Source organism: Henckelia pumila, chromosome 3 (assembly GCF_033568475.1).
Source record: "Henckelia pumila isolate YLH828 chromosome 3, ASM3356847v2, whole genome shotgun sequence".
NCBI classification, from domain to species: Eukaryota; Viridiplantae; Streptophyta; class Magnoliopsida; order Lamiales; family Gesneriaceae; genus Henckelia; species Henckelia pumila.
The window spans coordinates 65,567,766-65,590,879 of record NC_133122.1 but is presented as its reverse complement, the minus strand read 5'-3'; the positions used below and the strand labels follow the sequence as shown (position 1 = coordinate 65,590,879).

The 23,114-nt window shown below is 38.3% G+C and overlaps 1 protein-coding gene across 1 annotated transcript; it reads left to right on the top strand.

The window, feature by feature from the left end:
• Positions 1-17,985: 17,985 nt before the first annotated feature.
• Positions 17,986-20,924, top strand: LOC140888918 (uncharacterized). The gene is made up of 5 exons (XM_073296618.1): positions 17,986-18,096; positions 18,295-18,486; positions 18,775-20,139; positions 20,632-20,704; positions 20,911-20,924. The coding sequence occupies exons 1-5, from the start codon at positions 17,986-17,988 to the stop codon at positions 20,922-20,924; spliced, it is 1,755 nt and encodes a 584-aa protein (XP_073152719.1).
• The last annotated feature ends 2,190 nt before the right edge of the window (positions 20,925-23,114 follow it).

Here is a 23,114-nt window from a genome sequence, read left to right as displayed (position 1 = left end):
GTGGGTTAAACTGCGGATCCTCACTGGAGCCAGGAAAGCGTTGGGCTAGAGTCGTCGTGAAATCCACCATATAATCCATGAAAATATCAGTCCGACGACAATGAAGGTCTAGCCGCTGCTCCACTTGCGTCAATCGCTCATCAAAATGCTCATACGCTCCAGTAAGTGGTAGTGGTGGTGGCTGGCTGTTACTCGCAGGGCGATCCCGAGGCGCTGCTGCTCGCAGAGGGGGTGGTATATTCTCTCGTGTAGTTCCAGTAATAGGTTTCTGGATCTTAAAAATCTCTTCATCTGCACCCCATGTAACCCCAGCACGTGCACAAAGGGCAGTGATCAATGATGGGTGCGGCAATCCTACAGTGGTAGCGCCCCTAACTGCTGCAAGAATGGATTCCTGAATGATATTTCCCAAGTTATCGTCTTCCTAGTGACGATACAGTAAGTCAGGACAGCCCGTTTCTTCATCACCTCAGAAGTGTGACCATTGGGAAAAACACGAGCAGCCACCAAGAAAAACCAAGACCTCGCCTCTTGCTTCATTTTCCCAGACGGAAAATGCACCACCTTGTCATCTTTCATCTTCCACTGCGCCCCTTCCTCACACAGGGTGGCTAGAATCTCATCATAGTCTACCTCACCGGACTGGAACTCCGAATAGTCATCCATATCAAGAGATGGCATATGGAAGATGGTGTTAATAGAATGTCCATCAAAAGCCACCCTCTTTCCCCGCACTAGAACATGATACTGCTCATGCTTGCGTTTGAGATTGGCATAAAATTCCCAGACTAAAGTAATCACAGCATCACCAGAATGTTGGACAAAACTCGTCCATCTTCGCTCATCAGCTGCATGTCGCACATACCACAATGGTAGATGAGAATTAGGATCAAAACCTCGTTCTCTAACCATGCTCTTGCTCACCATGAGAGGATAATTATTGGCGGCCTCTTCATCCCAAAACCGATGGGCATTGAAAGTACTGGACGAAGATGCACCCTGCTTTTGTTTCTTTCTCGGTGCCATCCAATAGTGCAATTACAACTCCACAAAACAACAGTAAACAACAATGCACCACTTCCAACAATATCATTCAAACCTCAACCAATCGACACAATTCTCGGTTTTATAGAACGAATCCGGAAATTTTAAAACACCAACACGTCACTTTGCCTTGAAATCGAATTTTACCTCTGTGATAGAAAGAAAGTGGGACAACGCACTATCCTCCCGGAGAACCCTAGCTGCCTAATTTCTGGAAATTTCTGTAAATTGCAGGGACGGATCGCGTGGAGGCGGAGAGACGAGGCTGGGGAAAGAAACAAGGGTTCGAATGAATGAATTCTGAGATCCCCTTTTATTTTTCAGATTTTCCGCGATAGCGCTGGAGAGCTATATTAGTGGCACTGGAGCGCCCGATTATTTTCTGAGAGAGCGCTGGAGAGCTATAATTGAAGCACTGGAGCGCTAAACCTTCGACTTTGGAACTCACATACTAGCGCTGGAGCGCTGTATTTCTAGCGCTGGAGCGCTGAACCTTCGACTTTGAACAACAAAAAATAAAATTCCAACTTAAGAACAGCGCTGGAGCGCCTGGAATGTAGCGCTGGAGTGCCTAATCCTCGAATTGCAGACTACAAAATGCGATTTTTGTGAAGAAAAATACCTGCAATAAAACTCTTAATTAGGACTAAAATTAGTAAAATAATTAAAAATACTGAAATTCAATAAAATTAACTAAAATAAAATAAAATAAAAATAAAACAAAATAAAAATTTGGGTTGCCTCCCAAAGAGCTCTTGGTTTAACGTCGTCAGCCCGACATTCCTGGTGTTGTTACGCAGGTTTGATCAAAGCAACTTTCTCCATGTTCCGCACTTCATTACTAAAGTAATGTTTCAACCTCTGCCCATTGACTTGGAATGTCTGACCATCTTGACAGCTCAGTTCAATGGCTCCATATGGATGCACTTTAACCACGGTGAACGGACCAGACCAACGAGATTTCAACTTACCTGGAAATAATCTAAGACGAGAAGTAAACAATAATACACGCTGTCCAGACTCAAATTCTCTTTTTAACAATAGTTTGTCATGCCACTTTTTGGTCTGTTCTTTGTAGATCTTGGCATTTTCGTATGAATGATTACGAAACTCCTCGATCTCATGCAATTGTAACAATCGCTCTTCGCCAGCAGCTTTCATATCAAAATTAATCTTTTTCACCGCCCAATATGCTCGATGCTCTAACTCCACTGGCAGATGGCATGCTTTACCAAAGACCAACCTATATGGAGACATGCCAATAGGAGTTTTGAACGCGGTCCGATATGCCCATAGTGCATCGTCCAACTTGATTGCCCAATCCTTCCGGTTCGTGTTGACCGTCTTTTCCAGAATTTTCTTGATTTTTCGGTTGGATATTTCAGCTTGACCATTTGTTTGCGGATGGTATGCACACGCCACTTTATGCCTAACACCATATTTTGTCAGTAATGAATTAAAGATTTTATTGCAAAAATGTGTACCTTCATCACTGATAATGGCCCTTGGAGTTCCAAACCTCGTGAAAATATTTTTCTGTACAAACTGCACCACTACACGAGCATCATTAGTGGAGGTGGCGATTGCTTCCACCCATTTCGAGACATAATCAACAGCCAATAAAATATAAGATTGCCCAAAAGATATAGGAAATGGTCCCATAAAATCAATACCCCACACATCGAATAATTCAACCTCTAAAATATTTGTGAGAGGTAATTCATGACGCCTAGATATATTTCTCATCCTTTTGAAAGAGTGGGTGCCCGGTGAGCCAACTTGTGGCTAAGGGCTTTTATGACTCTATGTATAAACAATCTTTTGTTTAATATAATTTACACTTTTATAATGGCATTTACTTTATCTTTTATCATATTATTATGTTGTGACATACTATAAGATGTTTAGATGAAGACCTTGAATATACTATAGTATATGTAAGATGTGGTAGCACATGGGAATGGCTATCATGAAACACATCTTATAGTCACTGTATATTCTAAATAGTTCCTAGTCGATTGAGCCGTCCGTTAATAAGGATAAGGATCGCTCGAGATTGAGACTAGCATTTGCGATGCCGAGTACCACGTTTCATTGGTATGAAACATAGAGATGTTCAAAGCATGCAAATGGATATTCATATGATGAATGATCGAACTACCCTATCCGGACTTTCCAAGTGGTTATCACTTATCGAGTGGATAAAGTCCGCGGTTTTGCTTGTACACCATTAGTCCTTACTACTTGAAACATCATTGAGACTCTATATGCTAGTACTGTACTTTGGCTAGTTTACCGACTCTATTGGGGTCATCAGGTGTCGGGATTGGGTACAGTTACAACACGTATAGGAGTCGATGCTTTGTTGTCAAGGATTCACCACATACTTGCGAGTGTGGATATCTTATGCAATCTGAGGAGATATTAGTGTGACGAATCTCTGGCCAGAGTACATGATGTGTTTTAGGTTACTTGGTTTCCTAGTAGCACATGCGATGTCACTATTTGATCTTCAAGATGCATTGCATAGTTATCGAATCTCGAACGACTCTCGAATTACCAATGGTTGTTGATTCGATCGAGATATATGGATGAAGGGACCGTACTGTACGCTAACCAAAATCTATTGGTTCTTGCAGGCACTATCAGTGATACCTAGGGAATCATGGGGCGATGTTGCTAGGCGCTCTTACCATGATTCGATGGGCAAGTCGGAAATTGTTGTTCCGAGTCACAAGGAGTTGTGAGCCCATGGCTAGCTGTATCTCTGAACCATTGAGGGTCACACAAGTAATGGATTTTTAATCCCCGTTGAGATAATTAAATTTAAAGAGTTAAATTTAATGAATAAAGAAGTGGGACTTCTTATTTAAAAGTAAAGGGAGTAAGATTTCCTAAAATGACATAATGATGGATATTTTTGGAAACCACTGAATTCGGATTCAGAAAATTTATCTTGACTTTAAAAGATACAGAAATGGTTTCTGTGCACATTGGTGAAATTGGTTTATCAATCTGAGTCACGATAAATTTTATATTAATTTCTGAACATGCGGGCTTTGCTTGTCAGGCTTGAACTTATGACTAATGGGCCCTAAGCTGTTAGCAGCCCACATTATAAATAAGTTATTGCAGTATAGAAATTACACACAACAAGGTCACAAAATTTTCGAAAACCCTAGTTTTTCTCTCTAGGTGTGGCCGCCCCCTCTCCTCTCTCTGTTCGAAAAATCCAGCCTATGAATTTCGAATTTGCAGTCTGGTTTAACAGATCAAATCTGTTAATTTTCTCTTCGTAGAAACTTCTGATAGACTTTCTAGTGCAGTCTATCAGAGGGATTAAATTTTTGTTCGTGGACCTGATTGAAAAATTGTTCGTTCATCAGTTCCTGGGATATACAACAAGAGCAGATTAATCTGTTGGTGTCCATAATCTCGCTTCGATATTTTAAGGTAAAATTTATATTGTTTAAATTTTATGTTATTAATTCTAATCGTAGGAATTTGATACCCTCGATATGGAATCGTTCCATATAAAAATTTAAAACTTCCGCTGCAAAGGGTATCACTTTCTTTTTCGATCTGAAGAACGACCATGTTTCAACAGTGGTATCAGAGCCAGGTTGTTCTCGGATTTTACGATTAAAATTTTATCGATTGTACAAAGCCTTGATTTTTCAGAAAAATAAAACGGAAAAGAAAAAAAAATTATTTTCGGGGCTGCCCGCTGCCCGAAGGCAGCGAGCAGCGCCGCGCGCAGCCCTGCGCGAGCTAGGGCAAGCGTTGCCCTAGCCCGCGAAGCTGGGCCGCATGGAGCGGCCCAGCGGCTGGGCTTGACGAGTCCAGCCCAGCGACGGGCGGGCAGCCCGAGATTGTCCCGGGCTGCCCAGAAATTTTTTTATTAAAAAATAAATTTTTCCTTGAATTATGAATTCTAGCCCAAAATGGTTTTGGGCCCAGTTCTTGGCCCGATTGAAAATTGTTTCAGTTGGTCCACGAGGCAATGGGTCAAAATTGTTTGAGCCCAAAAATTTTTAAGAAAATTAATTTTTGGATAAATTTTGAATTTTGGAAATTTATAAATTTAATCCAATAAATTAAATCTTTAAATTAATAATTTTGGTACAATTGATAATAAAATATGATTTTATGTATAAAATTGGATTTTATATGTAAAATATGATTTTATGGATAAACTAGATAAAATATGATTTTATATATAAAATAAGATTTTATATATGAAATATGATTTTATCTATTTAAATTTATTGCCATTGCATGATATCCAATGAATTAATTTTGAATTAAATATTATTGGATAAGGATGATCGATTGCCATGACCAATATTATAGGTGTATGTTAGGTTGTTCACATTTGGTTTTAATTATTGTTGTTGGGTTTATTAATGGGCCTGGTTTATGGCCCAATATGAATTGTCATATGTAATAAAAGTGGGCCTGGTTTATGGCCCGTTCCCACCCCTTAAATATGTATCCCCTGCTTGTCATCAAAATTTATTGTAAATTTATTAAACTTAGTGGGAGATAAAGATTTGAAGACAAAGGTGGGCCCAGCAGACAATAAAGACCAAAGAAATGTAAATTGGAAGCTCAATGTAATAGGATTGCATAGCATACTTGCATATTACCTAGGATTGGATTTAGACTCGTGATTGGAAACCACGGGTCGATTAGTAATGGAATCGATCATCCTAAAATAATATATGATATTATTGTAGTATGCATGCTTAGACTAAATTGTATGAATCCCGCAAGCATACAAAATTTTGAATGATGAGACAAACCTTTTCAAAATTAAAATCCCTCATTTTAAATTTTTTAAAAATTGATATCAAGAACAAAAGGGCATTTAAATATTGTTTAAATGTTCCTACCTTCCATCAACGATCAATGTATGAGATGCTACCCGCAGATACGGTCCGGTTCATATTATTGGGGGGGGCCCTTCGTCGAAAAGCTGTACATTGGATCAACACATGTTGTAAGTTGGATGGAACTCCCATGGGATTGGCTCATATTATTGGGGATCCACATGGCGACCGTCCATCACAACTTAATATTAATGGGTCATCTTGACGTATCACAATAAACGGCGTCATATTATTGGGCCCTTATTGGACATTAGGTAAAAACATGGAGGTTGCTTTGGAAGCAATTGGGCTCTACCATTTGAAAATTATGGTTGGCTGATATTATTCGGGACTATAGTTTGTCAATTGGACTCCATGTTCCCACTAAAGAAAATGTTTCTCGTTTTCACTAGAGGGTAGTGAAATCGTTAAAATAGTGGGAGTGAGATTCATAAAATAAATTTCTCCTTATTTTATGTCTTAGTAAATTAATTAAACAATCACTGATTATTGTCTGTTTTTTTTCAGTATTTCATTAAGATGAATTCGCGCAATCCACTATTCTCTATTCTCGAACAAAACAAACTGACTGGCGCAAACTATACGGAATGGTTCCGTAAGTTGAAGATTGTCTTGACCTCGGAGAAGATGTTCTACGTGTTAGAAAAATCTCCTCCGAAGGAAGCACCAGCTGATATAAATCCGGAAGAGTTGGCCAAACTTGATAAATGGTGGGACCATGATATCAAGGCCAAATGCTATATGCAAGCTTCGATGTTTGATGAACTCCAGAGGCGATTTGAGGATACCGTGAATGCTGCTGACATTCACGCACAACTCAAGGAACTTTTTGGGGCTCAATCGAGAGCTGAGAGGTTCGCTACTGTAAAAGAGTTAATGACGTGTCGCATGCGTGAAGGGACTTCGGTCCGTGATCATGGGGTACGCGTGATTTGGCTCATTCAGAAGTTGATAACGCTTGAATTGGTATTGGAGCATGAAGTCAATGTGGACTTATTACTTCTCTCTCTTCCTTCATCGTTTGACGGTTTTGTGGTGAATTTCAATAGGAAAAAGATAGAGGCCTCCCTTGAAGAGATGGTCAATATGCTTGTAACTTATGAAGCCACTTTAAAGAAGGATAAACCGGTTCTCTTGGTGGGCTCCTCTTCTTCTGCTAAGAAGGGGCCAAGTACAAAGGGTAAGAAACGTTCTGCCCCATCCAAGAAAACCGGACCCGAGAAGAAGAACAAGACAAAGGCTTCAAACATGGAAAAATCCAAGGATGTTTGCCATCACTGCAAGAAACCCGGTCATTGGAAACGTAACTGCAAGGAATATCTCGAGCAGTTGCGAACTGCGAAGGGTATGTTTTATATTGAAATAAATGTTTCACTTAATACTACTTCTTGGGTATTGGATACCGGATGTGGATCTCACATTTGCAATGATTTGCAGGTGATGACAAGAAGTCGCAAGCTTTGGATGGGTGAGACCCAGCTGAGGCTCGGAAATGGTTCTCGAGTTGAAGCCAAAGCTGTGGGAGACATTTGTTTAATTTTGCAGAATGATTTTAAGTTATTTTTGAGAGATGTTTTATATGTGCCAGATTTGGTTAAAAACATTATTTCTATTTCTATGCTTGATAGAGATGGTTTTTATTGCAATTTTGTGAATGAGATTTGTAATATTTACAAGAATGAATGTTTAATTGGATGTGGACAACTTGAAAATGATCTATATAACTTAAAATTAAAAGACGTTCCAATTAATTATGTTGATAAACCGGTAACAACAAATAAAAGGAAAATTGATAATAAAAACCCGGCAAACCTTTGGCATGCTAGGCTAGGTCATATTTCTTCAAGGAGGATGAACAAGCTAGTGGGAGAGGGCATGTTTGATATGTCTGATATTAACTCTCTACCTACTTGTGAGTCCTGCCTCAAAGGAAAAATGACTAAATATCCTTTCAAAGGAAAGCCAGAGCGTAGTCAAAATCTATTGGATTTAATCCATACAGATGTTTGCGGACCATTTAGTATTGGTACAAAATTTGGTCACACCTACTTCATTACCTTTACTGATGATTATTCTAGGTATGGGTACTTATATTTGATGAAATATAAGTCTGAATCATTTGAAAAGTTCAAAGAATTCAAGGCTGAAATAGAAAACAAACTAGGTAATAGTATTAAATCACTTCGATCAGATCGAGGTGGAGAATACTTAAGTACCGAGTTCTTGGATTATCTAAAAGAGAATGAGATTCTCTCTCAGTGGACTCCTCCTATGACACCTCAGCTGAATGGTGTTTCGGAGCGTCACAATCGAACCTTGTTGGACATGGTTCGATCTATGATGAGCTTCACTGAGCTCCCACCTTCGTTTTGGGGCTATTCTCTTGAAACGGCGGTATTGTTGTTGAACAACGTCCACACTAAAGCAGTGGACAAAACACCATACGAGTTATGGAATGGCAAAGCTCCTAAGTATTCGTACTTGAGGATTTGGGGATGTCCTGCTTACGTGAAGCAGACAGTGGGAGATAAGTTGGATAGTCGATCCACCTTATGTTATTTTGTAGGGTATCCGAAGAATTCAATCGGATATTATTTCTATCATCCTACTGAAACAAAAGTGTTTGTTTCAAGGAATGCCACCTTCTTGGAGAAGGAGTTCTTATTGGATAAGAAAGGCAAGATGATGGAACTAGAAGAAATTCGAGAAGAACCCGAGATACAAAATAACGATCCTATACCTCAAGAATCATCACAAGACACGCCTATTACTAGAAGATCCGAAAGGACTTCTAGGCCTCCTATTAGATATGGTCTTCTTCTTAAAGGGGATCAAAGTGAACCCGACATTGGATGTGATCCAAGAAACTTCAAGGAAGCAATTTCTGATGCGGATTCGAATTTATGGCTTGAAGCTATGCAGTCGGAAATAGATTCGATGCATACAAACCAAGTTTGGTCTTTAGTAGATCCTCCCGATGGAATTGTTCCAATAGGGTGTAAATGGATCTACAAGAGAAAACTTGGGACTGATGGAAAGGTACTGACCTACAAGGCACGATTGGTGGAAAAAGGTTATACTCAAAGACAAGGAGTTGACTATGATGAAACTTTTTCACCAGTCGCAATGTTCAAGTCCATAAAAATCCTTATTGCCATTGCTGCATGGTATGACTATGAGATATGGCAAATGGATGTGAAGACTGCATTCCTTAATGGAAACATTAAGGAAGAGATCTATATGATGCAGCCTAAGGGATTCACATCCATGGGAAGCGAGCATAAGGTATGTAAGCTTCAGAGATCAATTTATGGTCTCAAACAAGCATCAAGAAGTTGGAACCAGAAATTTGATGAAACAATAAAGGATTTTGGTTTCATCAAGAACCCGGAGGAACCATGCGTGTACAAAAAAGTAGTTAAGGATGCTGTGACATTCTTAGTACTTTATGTTGATGACATCTTACTCATTGGGAATGATGTAGGGATGTTGCAGTCAACAAAGATATGGTTGTCAGGTAGATTCTCGATGAAGGATTTGGGTGAGGCGTCCTATATTCTAGGGATATAGATCTATAGAGATAGATCTAAGAGAATGATAGGACTTACTCAAGCTACCTACATCGACACTATATTGAAAAGGTTTTCAATGGATGAGTCCAAGAGAAGACATCTACCTATGTGTCATGGAGTCTCTCTATCCAAGTCTATGTGTCCCAAGACTGACGAAGAGATAGAAAAAATGACACACATACCATATGCATCAGCCATAGGGAGTATCATGTATGGGATGATATCTACCAGACTGGATGTGGCATTTGCTCTGAGTGTCACGAGCAGATATCAAGCCAATCCTGATCAAATGCATTGGAAAGCCGTGAAGGATATTCTTAAGTACTTGAGAAGAACTAAGAATGTATTCATGGTTTATGGAGGAAGAGAACTGAAATTGGAAGGCTATACCGACTCTAGCTTCCAAAGTGACGTGGATGACTCGAATTCAACCTCTGGATTTGTGTTCATGCTCAATGGCGGTGCTGTCTCTTGGAAGAGTTCCAAGCAGGACACCACAGCGGATTTCACCACTGAGGCAGAATACATTGCGGCATCAGCTGCTGCTAAAGAGGCCGTTTGGATGAGGAATTTCGTCCAAGAGTTGGGCGTTATTCCTGAAGCTGTTGGTCCAGTCCCGGTGTACTGTGACAACACGGGTGCCGTTGTTCAGGCAAAGGAACCAAGGTCTCATCAAAGATCCAAACACGTACTGAGGAAATACCACATCATCCGGGAGATCGTGGAAAGAAGAGACATCACTGTCGAGAGAGTGGCCTCTGCAGACAATACCGCTGATCCACTTACTAAGCCCTTGCCAGGACCATTATTTGACAAACATCGCGAAGCAATGGGACTACGTAGTATGACTAGTTGGCTTTAGGGCAAGTGGGAGATTGAAAGAGTGGGTGCCCGGTGAGCCAACTTGTGGCTAAGGGCTTTTATGACTCTATGTATAAACAATCTTTTGTTTAATATAATTTACACTTTTATAATGGCATTTACTTTATCTTTTATCATATTATTATGTTGTGACATACTATAAGATGTTTAGATGAAGACCTTGAATATACTATAGTGTATGTAAGATGTGGTAGCACATGGGAATGGCTATCATGAAACACATCTTATAGTCACTGTATATTCTAAACAGTTCCTAGTCGATTGAGCCATCCGTTAATAAGGATAAGGATCGCTCGAGATTGAGACTAGCATTTGCGATGCCGAGTACCACGTTTCATTGGTATGGAACATAGAGATGTTCAAAGCATGCAAATGGATATTCATATGATGAATGATCGAACTACCTTATCCGGACTTTCCAAGTGGTTATCACTTATCGAGTGGATAAAGTCCGCGGTTTTGGTTGTACACCATTAGTCCTTACTACTTGAAACATCATTGAGACTCTATATGCTAGTATTGTACTTTGACTTGTTTACCGACTCTATTGGGGTCATCAGGTGTCGGGATTGGGTACAGTTACGACACGTATAGGAGTCGATGCTTTGTTGTAAAGGATTCACCACATACTTGCGAGTGTGGATATCCTATGCAATCTGAGTAGATATTAGTGTGACGAATCTCTGGCCAGAGTACATGATGTGTTTAAGTTTACTTGGTTTCCTAGTAGCACATGCAATGTCACTATTTGATCTTCAAGATGCATTGCATAGTTATCGAATCTCGAACGACTCTCGATTTACCAATGGTTGTTGATTCGATCGGGATATATGGATGAAGGGACCGTACCGTACGCTAACCAAAATCTATTGGTTCTTGCAGGCACTATCAGTGATACCTAGGGAATCATGGGGCGATGTTGCTAGGCGCTCTTACCATGATTCGATGGGCAAGTTGGAAATTGTTGTTCCGAGTCACAAGGAGTTTTGAGCCCACGGCTAGCTGTATCCCTGAACCATTGAGAGTCACACAAGTAATGGATTTTTAATCCCTGTTGAGATAATTAAATTTAAAGAGTTAAATTTAGTGAATAAAGAAGTGGGACTTATTATTTAAAAGTAGAGGGAGTAAGATTTCCTAAAATGACATAGTGATGGACATTTTTGGAAACCACTGAATTCGGATTCAGAAAATTTATCTTGACTTTAAAAGATGCAGAAATGGTTTCTGTGCACATTGGTGAAATTGGTTTATCAATCTGAGTCACGATGAATTTTATATTAATTTCTGTTTATGCGGGCTTTGCTTGTCAGACTTGAACTTATGACTAATGGGCCCTAAGTTGTTAGCAGCCCACATTATAAATAAGTTATTGCAGTACAGAAATTACACACAACAAGGTCACAAAATTTTTGAAAACCCTAGTTTTTCTCTCTAGGTGTGGCCGCCCCCTCTCCTCTCTCTGTTCGAAAAATTCAGCCTGTGAATTTTGAATTTGCAGTCTGGTTTAACAGATCAAATCTGTTAATTTTCTCTTCGTAGAAACTTCTGATAGACTTTCTAGTGCAGTCTATCAGAGGGATTAAATTTCTGTTCGTGGACCTGATTGAAGAATTGTTCGTTCATCAGTTCCTGGGATATACAACAAGAGCAGATTAATCTGTTGGTTTCCATAATCTCGCTTCGAGATTTTAAGGTAAAATTTATATTGTTTAAATTTTATGTTATTAATTTTAATCGTAGGAATTTGATACCCTCGATATGGAATCGTTCCATATAAAAATTTAAAACTTTCGCTGCAAAGGTTATCGCTTTCTTTTTCGATCCGGAGAACGACCGTGTTCACACACCTTTGACATCTATCACATGATTTTACCAAGGTATAACTGTCTTTGAATAAAGTTGGCCAATAAAAACCAGACTGAAGTACCTTGGCGGCTGTCCGTGAGGCTCCAAAGTGACCACCATACGGCGCAGAGTGACATTGTTCTAAAATTTCTGTTGCTTCAGTGTCATCTACACATCTCCTTATCACTTGGTCCTAACACTTCTTGTACACCAACGGATCATCCCATAGATAGAACTTGACATCATGGAAAAATTTCTTCCTTTGGTGATGATTAAGATCTGGAGGCAAAACACCACAAGAAAGAAAATTAGCGAAGTCAGCAAACCAAGGAAGTTTAAAAGTTACCTCAAAAAGATGTTCATCAGGAAATTGTTCTTTGATGAGTTCATATTCAACTTTTCCTTCCAACCCCAAGCGAGACAGATGATCCGCCACTAAATTCTAACTCTATTTCTTGTCTCTAATTTCAAAATCAAATTCTTGTAGTAAGAGTATCCACCGAATCAATCTTGGCTTGGCATCCGTCTTGGCGAATAGATAGCGAATTGCTGCATGGTCAGTATAAACAATTACTCTAGAGCCAATGAGATAGGACCTAAATTTGTCGAAGGAGAAAACCACAGCCAACATATCTTTTTCCGTAGTAGTGTAATTCTGTTGTGCTCCATCAAGAGTGCGGCTGGCGTAGTAAATCGCCCGAAACATCTTATCTTTTCTTTGTCCCAAAATTGCTCCCACAGCATAATCGCTGGCATTACACATTACTTCAAATGGCTCCTTCCAATCAGGCACAATCATAATAGGCGCAGAAATTAGTGCCTCCTTGATTTTCGTGAACGCCTGCAAACACGCATCATCAAAAATAAATGATGTATCTTTTTCTAATAAATTAATAAAGGCTTTGTAATTTTAGAAAAATCTCTAATAAAGCGACGATAGAACCCGGCGTGTCCCAAGAAGCTTCTAATGGCTTTCACATTATTTGGCGGTGGAAGCTTTTCAATCGCAACCACTTTTGCTCGATCCACCTAAAGCCCATTAGCTGACACTTTATGCCCAAGTATGATACCTTCTTGCACCATGAAGTGGCATTTTTCCCAGTTAAGCACTAGATTTTTCTCTTGACAACGCTGCAAAACAAGGGTCAGATTGTGCAAACAATGATCAAACGAAGACCCAAACACAGAAAAATCATCCATAAAAATTTCCATGACTTCTTCCACCATGTCAGAAAAAATTGTCATCATGCACCGCTGAAAAGTAGCCTGTACATTACACAAACCAAATGGCATTCTCCTAAAAGCATAAGTACCATTGGGACATGTGAAAGTTGTTTTCTCTTGATCCTCTGGCGCTATAGCAATTTGATTGTAGCCATAATAGCCATCTAAAAAGCAGTAATGTTTATAACCTGCCAACCTGTCAAGCATCTGATCAATAAAAGGAAGGGGAAAATGATCTTTTCTAGTAGATTTATTCAACCTTCTATAATCAATGCAAACTCTCCAACCAGTAACAGTACGAGTTGAAATCAACTCGTTTTTCTCATTTTTAACTATAGTCATACCTCCATTTTTCGGCACTACCTGTACTGGCGACACCCAAGAATTGTCAAATATAGCATAAATAATACCAGCATTCAATAATTTCAAAACCTCAGCTTTTACCACTTCCTTCATCGCAGGATTTAACCTCCTTTGATGATCAACATAAGGACTATATGACTCCTCCATTAAAATCTTATGCATGCAAATATTTGGACTAATTCCCTTGATATCAGAAATTGACCAACCCAACGCAGATTTAAATTTTCTCAAAACTCTTAATAATTTATCTTTTTCATCATGAGTAAGAGAGGATGAAATAATTACCGGGTTAGTCGAATTTTCTTCCAAAAATGCATAACATAAATGACCAGGCAGTTCTTTCAATTCAGGAGTAGAAGAAACTGGTACCTCTTTTTCGAATTCCTCAGACAATGCTTTAATTTTGTCTTGGCCATCTTTTTCCTTTGGCAAACTTTCAAGAGCAAGAATTTGCTCTCTAAGTTCCCAATCATCCCCCTCAAATTGGGTTATAGAATTAATTAAGCACCTAGCCAATGCGTCCTCCAATTCCATTCCTGCACAAAAATTATTCTCATAAGAATTAGATAAATCAATGCGATTACAAGAATGTACCTCATCTTGGTATTTCATAGTTTTATAGATATTGAAGGTGACAGCATCACCACCAACTCGTAGAGTTAATTCACCCTCCTGCACATCAATTAACGCTCTGCCAGTCGTCAAGAATGGTCTCCCCAAAATTAGAGGGACATCTTGATCTTCTTCCATGTCAAGCACTAAAAAGTCAGCAGGAAAAATAAACTTATCTACTTTTACCAGAACTTCTTCCACAACTCCTCGAGGATATGTCAGAGAACGGTCAGCCAACTGCAAAGTAATCGTGGTTGGTTTCACCTCACCAAGCTCCAAAGACCTGAAAATAGACAAAGGCATTAAATTAATACTTGCACCTAAATCACATAATGCCCTATTAACAGTCGCACCACCAATAATACAAGAAATAGTGAAACTCCCTGGATCTTTCAATTTATGTGGCAGTTTCTTTTGTAGGATGGCGCTGCACTCCTATGTCAACTTCACTATTTCAAACTCTTCAAGCTTTCTCTTCCTCGCCATCACATCCTTCATGAATTTAGCATAGTGTGGCATCTGCTCCAATGCATCAGCGAATGGAATATTAATATGAATTTTCTTGAAGATGTCAAGAAACTTAGAAAACTTCTCATCCAACGCTTTCTTCTTGAACCGCTGAGGATATGGCAAAACAGCTTTTGGCACAGGCGGGTTCTCAGGCACAACTGCAGACTTGCTGGAATTTTGGCTATCAGATTTTTCAGACTCTACCACAATCTCTTCAACTTCTTCATCATCCACAGCCTTTGGGTTATCAGTCCCAAGTTCTTTACCACTTCTAAGAGTAACAGCCTTGCATTGCTCCCTATGATTAACCTCAGTATTGCTAGGAAATACACCTCTCTGCTGATTATTCAATGCATTCGCCAGCTGACCAATTTGTGTTTCAAGATTTTTTATAGAAGCGCTCACATTGGTCAAGTGTGTCTCCATACTATCCAGCTTATTCTCATTCCTCTTAAATCTTGTGGAAGATTCTGAAATAAAATTACTCACTACATCTTCCAACGATGCCTTACCCTCACCATTCTGAGTATTGAACCTTGGTGGAGGATTCAACACATTCTTATTATTTGCATATGAAAAATTCTCATGATTACGCAAACTAGGATGATACTGATTGGTTACAGAATTACCTCGATAATTGTTGTAATTCCTGTTTTTCACATATTGGGCTTGCTCCATACTCTCAAATCCATCAGCAGAATTTACGGCAGTCGCCAGTGATGCTGTCTCAGTAGAACTTTGATTCCCTTTTGTCAGTGCAGCCAACTGTGTAGAAATAGTAGCCATCTGAGCAGTCAAAGCAGTGAATGCGTCAACCTCATGAATTCCAGCAGGCTTCCTTATTGCAGATCTCTCACTCGACCACTGATAACTGTTAACAGTCATTTGCTCAAGCATCTCATAAGCCTGTTCAGGAAATTTAGAAAACTGGAACAATCGTAGTTTGATGGTGTCTTCAGTAACACCATGAATCTTCACTGTGTCATCAATCTCCAAAAAATTACGCAGATGTAGATTTGGATCTTCAGTAGCTGCACCCCTGAACTGATTCTGCTGCACCATATTAATCAGAGCTGGCTTCAACTCAAAATTATTCGCCGTGATGTTCTGCCGAGCTATCCCAGAATAATGAGTATTGATCACCGATCGAAAGTGATCTCTGATCGGCACCAGAGCATTATTGACAGCTCTTTCCCTTTCTTTAGCCATTTGTTGCAACTCTTTTCTTCTAGCTTTTCGCAAAGCTTTAGCAGTTTTTTTGATTTCCGGATCAAAGAGCAGTGAGTCGTAACTTTGGCTTTTTCGCATAAACTGCATAGACAGGAAAAAATTAAAATTAGAACCAACAAAAGAAATAAAATGCTCTAAATCAAAATTAAGACTAATTATCACAATTTAATATAAATCAAATAAAATTCACTCCCCGGCAACGGCGCCAAAAACTTGTTGCATGTTTTTCGCTCTCAAGCGCACGATGTCAAGTTATAATATAGGAATTAAGTTCAAGTCGATCCCACAGAGAATGAATAAATGATATTATATCAAATATTTGTAACTAATAAAATCTTAATCCTATGTAGAGCTACGAAATTGATTTGATTTTTATAAAACTAAAATTTGCAAGAACAAAACTAAATAACCACGAGTTCATGAGAGTAAAATTCAATAAGCGATGAATGCTAGAGGTTCGACTTCACTTGACTGTCCACCACAATTTATTTCTAATGATTGTTCAATTATTAATTCTTCTAGTTTATTAGCCAAGAATCCCTATTATTTTCTACTACCTCTCTCGAGTGTCAAGTAGAAATTCGTATTCAGTAACAAACTCAATATCTCTATCAAAGTTCAATTATTAAATCCGATAAATAGCACAAGAATTCTTTTAATGACTTCTATGGAGTTATATGCCTCTCGAACAATATAAACACCAAAGATGTATTTTCCTATGTCGTATTCAAAATCTCCTCTCTTAAGTGATAGATTCTAAATAAAATATCATTCAATCTATGGCTAGTAAATTGAAAGCATTAAAATCAGGAAAACACAAAAAAACTGTGCAAAGAATTCAAATATATAAATCAAAATATCTCAATCATGGTTTTCAGTCAAGATCCGTCTACCTCTAGACTAAGAAATTAGTTCATAACGCAATTCAAAATCAAATAACTCATGTTTTTCCAACAATCCATAAACTAAGAAAAATAGAGTTCAAAGAGAAACTAGAACGAATTAGAATGAAGCTTCTCCGTCGCCGGATGCCGCCGTCTTCAGTCTTCGTACCGGAATCTCAAGTTCTTGTGCACTTCAAAAATTCTCAATTGCCATCTTCTCCTCTGAAAACTCCCTAAAAACCCTCGTATCCTCAGAATAAGCCTTAAAATCCTTTCTTAAACTCGATCAGAAACTTTCCAAATTTTAGGATTGCGTAGCGCTGGAGCGCTAATCATCGGCGCTGGAGCGCCCGTCATTTTCTTCCAACAGCGCTGGAGCGCTATTTCCTCGACTTTTCACCCTTCGGAAGAATCTGTGTAGCGCTGGAGCGCTAATCTGAGCACTTTTATTTCTTTGTTCTTCAACTCTTTTTCACTTCTTTTTCACTTCTTTTGACCAACTAAAATGAATAACACTCAAATTCCTGCAAATAACACAAACAACAAGAGAAATGCATAATATCGCTCAAAACACAACAAAAGCCAAGCTAATTCATATGAAAAATAGTTTTTCATAAGACAATCACTAGTTGGTTTTTGTAAACTGATTTGATTTTCTAGTGATTATTTAAGCCATGAGGCATCGCACAAGTATTTGATACTTGTGCATAATTATCTTTGTGTTATTTACTTTTACTGCTAGTTAATTATTCTGCTGCATAGTGTTATCGTGAAGTGTTGACAACACTGAAAGATAACACACACTCGAAAAGTTTTCTGGTATTTCTGTGATTTTATTCTTTCCAAACCTTACATTTGGCGTCAAAGACATTCACTTGACGATACTAAGTGTGATTCTGTTTTTGTGTTTGACAGGACATCACAATGGAGATACCTTACTCAGGAACTGCTCAACGTCCTCCAATCTTGGATGGATCCAACTATTCTATCTGGAAAGTTAGGATGCGTGTCTACATCAAATCGATTGATGAAAAGGCATGGCAGCGTGTGCTACAATTGAATCCACCAAGGAGAACTGATGGAGAATGAGATTTTCTCCTCAAACCAGAAACAGAATGGAATGCCGATGAGACTGCTGCTTTGAATATGAACAACAAAGATCTTAATGCTATATTTACTTCTCTTGATTTTAATATGTTTTCATTGGTCACTAACTTTGTATATGCTAAACAGGCTTGGGAAAAACTTCAAATGCACTTTGAAGGATCAGATAGTGTGTGTCGAACCAAAAGAAGGATTCTCACTACTCAGTTTGAAAATCTGAGAATGGAAGAAAGTGAGACAATTGATGATTATGAACGCCGCTTGAGGAAGATCGAGAATGAGACAATTGATATTGGTGATGCTATTTCAAATGAACGATTAGTAAGCAAAGTTTTGAGATCACTGCCTAAAAGATTTCAAATGAATATTTGTGCAATTGATGAATCTAAAGACACATCAATTCTGGGATTGGATGAATTGATGAGTTCACTTCGAACATATGAGTTAGAGATGAATTTTGGAAAAAAATACAAAGGTAAGTCTATTGCACTTCAAGTTTCTAATGACTCATACAATGATTTTGTTGATCTGACACATGGAGTCAAAGAGTCTGACTTAGGAGATGATTCTATTGCCCTACTTACCAAACAATTTGGTAATTATTTGAAGAGAATGAGAGATTATAAGAAACCTGGTCAGAAACCCAAAGTTTTGAATGCTCCTGCTGTCGGAAAACCATTAAGAATTTGCGGACCAGAACAGAATATCATCCATTCAAAGAGTCAAAATCACTTTCAGAAAGAAGGAAAAACAATGTCTATCTCAAAGAAGTTTGAGTCTGTGAAGTGTCATGAGTGCACAGGATTTGGTCACTTTGCTAATGAGTGTCCAACCAGACTTCGCAAAGGGATGTGTGCTTCCCTAAGTGATGATGAAGGTGAGGAAGGAACAGAACAAGGAGAAGAAGAGACTCACAATGCACTTTCAGTTTTGGTGCTGCAGAAGAAACATAGTATTGTCACAGGTGTCACAACACTTGGTCACAACACTGACCAAAAAGTACTTTGTCTGAATGCATCTATTTCTGGAGACTCAAATCAGGAAGCTGGTGAAGTAGAACTTTCTTGGGATAATGCTCAGAAGATGTATGAAGAATTGTATAATGACTGGATATTAAGGAACAAGACAAATTCTGCTTTAACAAAGGAGAACAGTGATCTGAAAGCTTCAGTGGCTAGACTTGAAGTTGTTCTGAGCAAGAAGGATTTAGAACTAGGCAAGGTCAAAGAAGAGCTTGGAAGAGCCAATGCAACTCTCGCAAAGTATAATCCAAGCAAGACCAAGTTGGATTCAATTCTGATGATGGGAAAAGATGATAGAGCTGGTCTAGGATTTTATAATAGCAAGTTTGAAGTTGGGGAGTCATCAAAAACTGTTTTTGTCAAAGAGAACAGTAAATCTGCTAGCGTTCCTATTGCAATTCCAAAGGAAAAACCAATTCCATTGAAGGCACAAGCTCCTGTTCAGGAAAAAAAAAAGCAAAGGAAGCGTAGGTTTGTTTGTCATTACTGTCACAAGCAAGGTCACATCAAGCCTTACTGTTTCAAACTTAGGTATGACTATATGTACTGGAATTCCAGGCAAGAACTGTCATCAGTGTTTCCAACACTGAACCAGAACACTGCCAGGAGTAAAAATACTGAGAAAAAGGTTTGGGTACCAAAAGCTAAATCCAGTTGTAATGTTTTTTATACTTCCTTAAAAACTAATGTTGCAGGTCATTGGTACTTCGACAGTGGCAGTTCACGCCACATGACAGGATTGAAGAAGTATCTTTCTGACTATGTTGATCAGGATAAAGGAAAAGTGACTTATGGAGGAGGAGCCAATGGATATATTGTTGGAAAAGGCACTTTGAATGTAGAAGGACTGCCTAAGCTTCACAATGTTCTACATGTTGAAGGATTAAATTCTAATCTTATTAGCATTAGCCAACTCTGTGATGATGATCTTTATGTTAAATTTGATAAGAATGTATGTCAAGTTTTTGATAAAAGTAATTCGTGTGTTTTGACAGGGTCTAGATCATCGGACAACTGTTATCAACTTGGAGAGAAAATTGCTTGCAAATTCACCAAGGTTGATGATTTGAATTTATGGCATCAAAAGTTGGGACATGCCAACTTCAAAGCATTGAAGAAATTGAGCCAGTATGATGTTGTACGTGGGATGCCAAATCTAACTTCTAGAGTTCCATATGTGTGTGGAGACTGTAAAAAAGGTAAGCAAACTCGTGTGTCACATCCAGTGCTACAACACTGTGGGACAACACGATGTCTTGAACTCCTATACATGGACTTAATGGGACCTATAGAGGTTGAAAGCTGTGGAGGTAAGATATATTCATTTGTGTGTGTTGATGACTTTTCATGGTACTCATGGGTAAGTTTTCTAAGAGAAAAGTCTGAGACATTCGAAGCCTTCAAAAAGTTGATAAAACAGATTACTAACTTGTATTCTTTGAAGGTTATTAGGATTCGAACTGACCATGGGAAGGAATTTGAAAACTCATTGTTTGATCAATTCTGTGAAAAGGAAGGTATATCACATGAATATTCAGCACCTAAGACACCTCAGCAGAATGGCATTGCCGAAAGGAAAAACAGAACTGTTGCATGTTTTTCGCTCGCAAGCGCACGATGTCAAGTTATAATATAGGAATTAAGTCCAAGTCTATCCCACGGAGAATGAATAAATGATATTATATCAAATATTTGTAACTAATAAAATCCTAATCTTATGTAGAGCTACAAAATTGATTTGATTTTTATAAAACTAAAATTTGCAAGAACAAAACTAAATAACCACGAGTTCACGAGAGTAAAATTCAATAAGAGATGAATGCTAGAGGTTCGACTTCACTTGACTGTCCACCACAATTTATTTCTAATGATTGTTCAATTATTAATTCTTCTAGTTTATTAGCCAAGAATCCCTATTATTTTCTACTACCTCTCTCGAGTGTCAAGCAGAAATTCGTAATCAATAACAAACTCAATATCTCTATCAAAGTTCAATTATTAAATCCGGTAAAAAGCACAAGAATTCTTCTAATGACTTCTATGGAGTTATATGCCTCTCGAACAATATAAACACCAAAGATGTATTTTCCTATGTCGTATTCAAAATCTCCTCTCTCGAGTGATAGATTCTAAATAAAATATCATTCAATCTATGGCCAGTAAATTGAAAGCATTAAAATCAGAAAAACACAAATAAACTGTGCGAAGAATTCAAATATATAAATCAAAATATCTCAATCATGGTTTCCAGTCAAGATCCGGTTACCTCTAGACTAAGAAATTAGTTCATAACGCAATTCAAAATCAAATAACTCATGTTTTTCCAACAATCCATAAACTAAGTAAAATAGAGTTCAAAGAGAAACTAGAACGAATTAGAATGAAGCTTCTCCGTCGCCGGATGCCGCCGTCTTTAGTCTTCGTACCGGAATCTCGAGCTCTTGTGCACTTCAAAAATTCTCAATAGCCGTCTTCTCCTCTGAAAACTCCCTAAAAGCCCTCGTATCCTCAGAATAAGCCTTAAAATCCTTTCTTAAACTCGATCAGAAACTTTTCCAATTTTAGGATTGCGTAGCGCTGGAGCGCTAATCATCGGCGCTGGAGCGCCTGTCATTTTCTTCCAACAGCACTGGAGCGCTGTATATGTAGCGCTGGAACGCTATTTCCTCGACTTTTCACCCTTCGGAAGAATTCGTGTAGCGCTGGAGCGCTTGGCTTGTAGCGCTAATCTGAGCACTTTTATTTCTTTGTTCTTCAACTCTTTTTCACTTCTTTTTCACTTCTTTTGACCAACTAAAATGAATAACATTAAAATTCCTGCAAACAACACAAACAACAAGAGAAATGCATAATATCGCTTAAAACACAACAAAAGCCAAGCTAATTCATATAAAATATAAGTGTAAAAATTTCACTTATCAAATCCCCCAAACTTGAACTTTTGCTAGTCCCGAGCAAAACAAAACACAACAAACAAAATACTAAGACGCACAAGGAATTAAAAACACACAAGAAAGAAGTAAAACTAAAATAACCCAACTGGCCTCAGATGTTCAGCAATTAATCCATGTGTAGCTAATTTTCTCAAGAGTTCTCGTGTGTGTGTGATTAGCCAATCTTGTCTACCCACCTAACTTTCAATCAAATCATGCAATCAGTAAGCCTCAAAGAATCATTAACCCCGCTCTTTAGTTTCAACACACTCTCTACCAAGTTCAACCATTACTCACAAAGATCAACAGGACTTATCAGGTAGTTCTATTAGGCAATCACTTTTTATAGCAGAGAAGTATCCAGTATAGATATTCAATGTAATCATATAGGATTCAAGTAAAGGGAATTGGATATTTATAATTTTCTGCGGTATTGAGTAGGCTAGGTTTATCATTTTCAGGGCATTGTCAGACATTTGTCTGACTCCTCTACTCCATACATTCTACACCTTTTTGCATTTTCTTTGGACTCGAATTTCAATCCATTTTCAATGCCTCCCCTCACCTTACTTTCTCCATCTTTTTCTATCTTTTCTTGCTTTTTTTTTTCTTTCTTTTTCATCCAATTGGATTTTTGGCTTTTCTTTCAGTTTTGGATTTTTTTTTTTTCGCAAGGCTACAAATGAAAGACAAACAAATCAAAGGCTTGCAGGCTCAAAAAAAAAAGTTGCCTAAATCATTTATCTGTTTGTAAAAATTTACCTCAGTTTCGAGTATGTATCACCAAAGTTAAGAATCAAATCAGCTAATCTTCTCACAAAATTCACACAATTTTCTCTACTTATCAGGAGTATCGACAGTCAAGGCTATAGTGCAGAAAAAGTGAGAACTCAAGATCCAATGTCGCCAATACTAGATTATATTTTCATTTTCTTTTCTTTTTTTTTTCAACTTCATCATCATAGGCCATTTTTATTTTTCTTTTCTCATTTTA

Bases quoted from the DNA above. Each gene is read 5' to 3' on its own strand.
- LOC140888918 (XM_073296618.1), top strand. From the start codon at position 17,986: ATGGAGATACCTTACTCAGGAACTGCTCAACGTCCTCCAATCTTGGAT. The intron at 18,097-18,294 runs GCATGGCAGCGT...TATGCTAAACAG, and splicing joins TCAAATCGATTGATGAAAAG to GCTTGGGAAAAACTTCAAAT. The intron at 18,487-18,774 runs GTAAGCAAAGTT...AATTATTTGAAG, and splicing joins CTATTTCAAATGAACGATTA to AGAATGAGAGATTATAAGAA.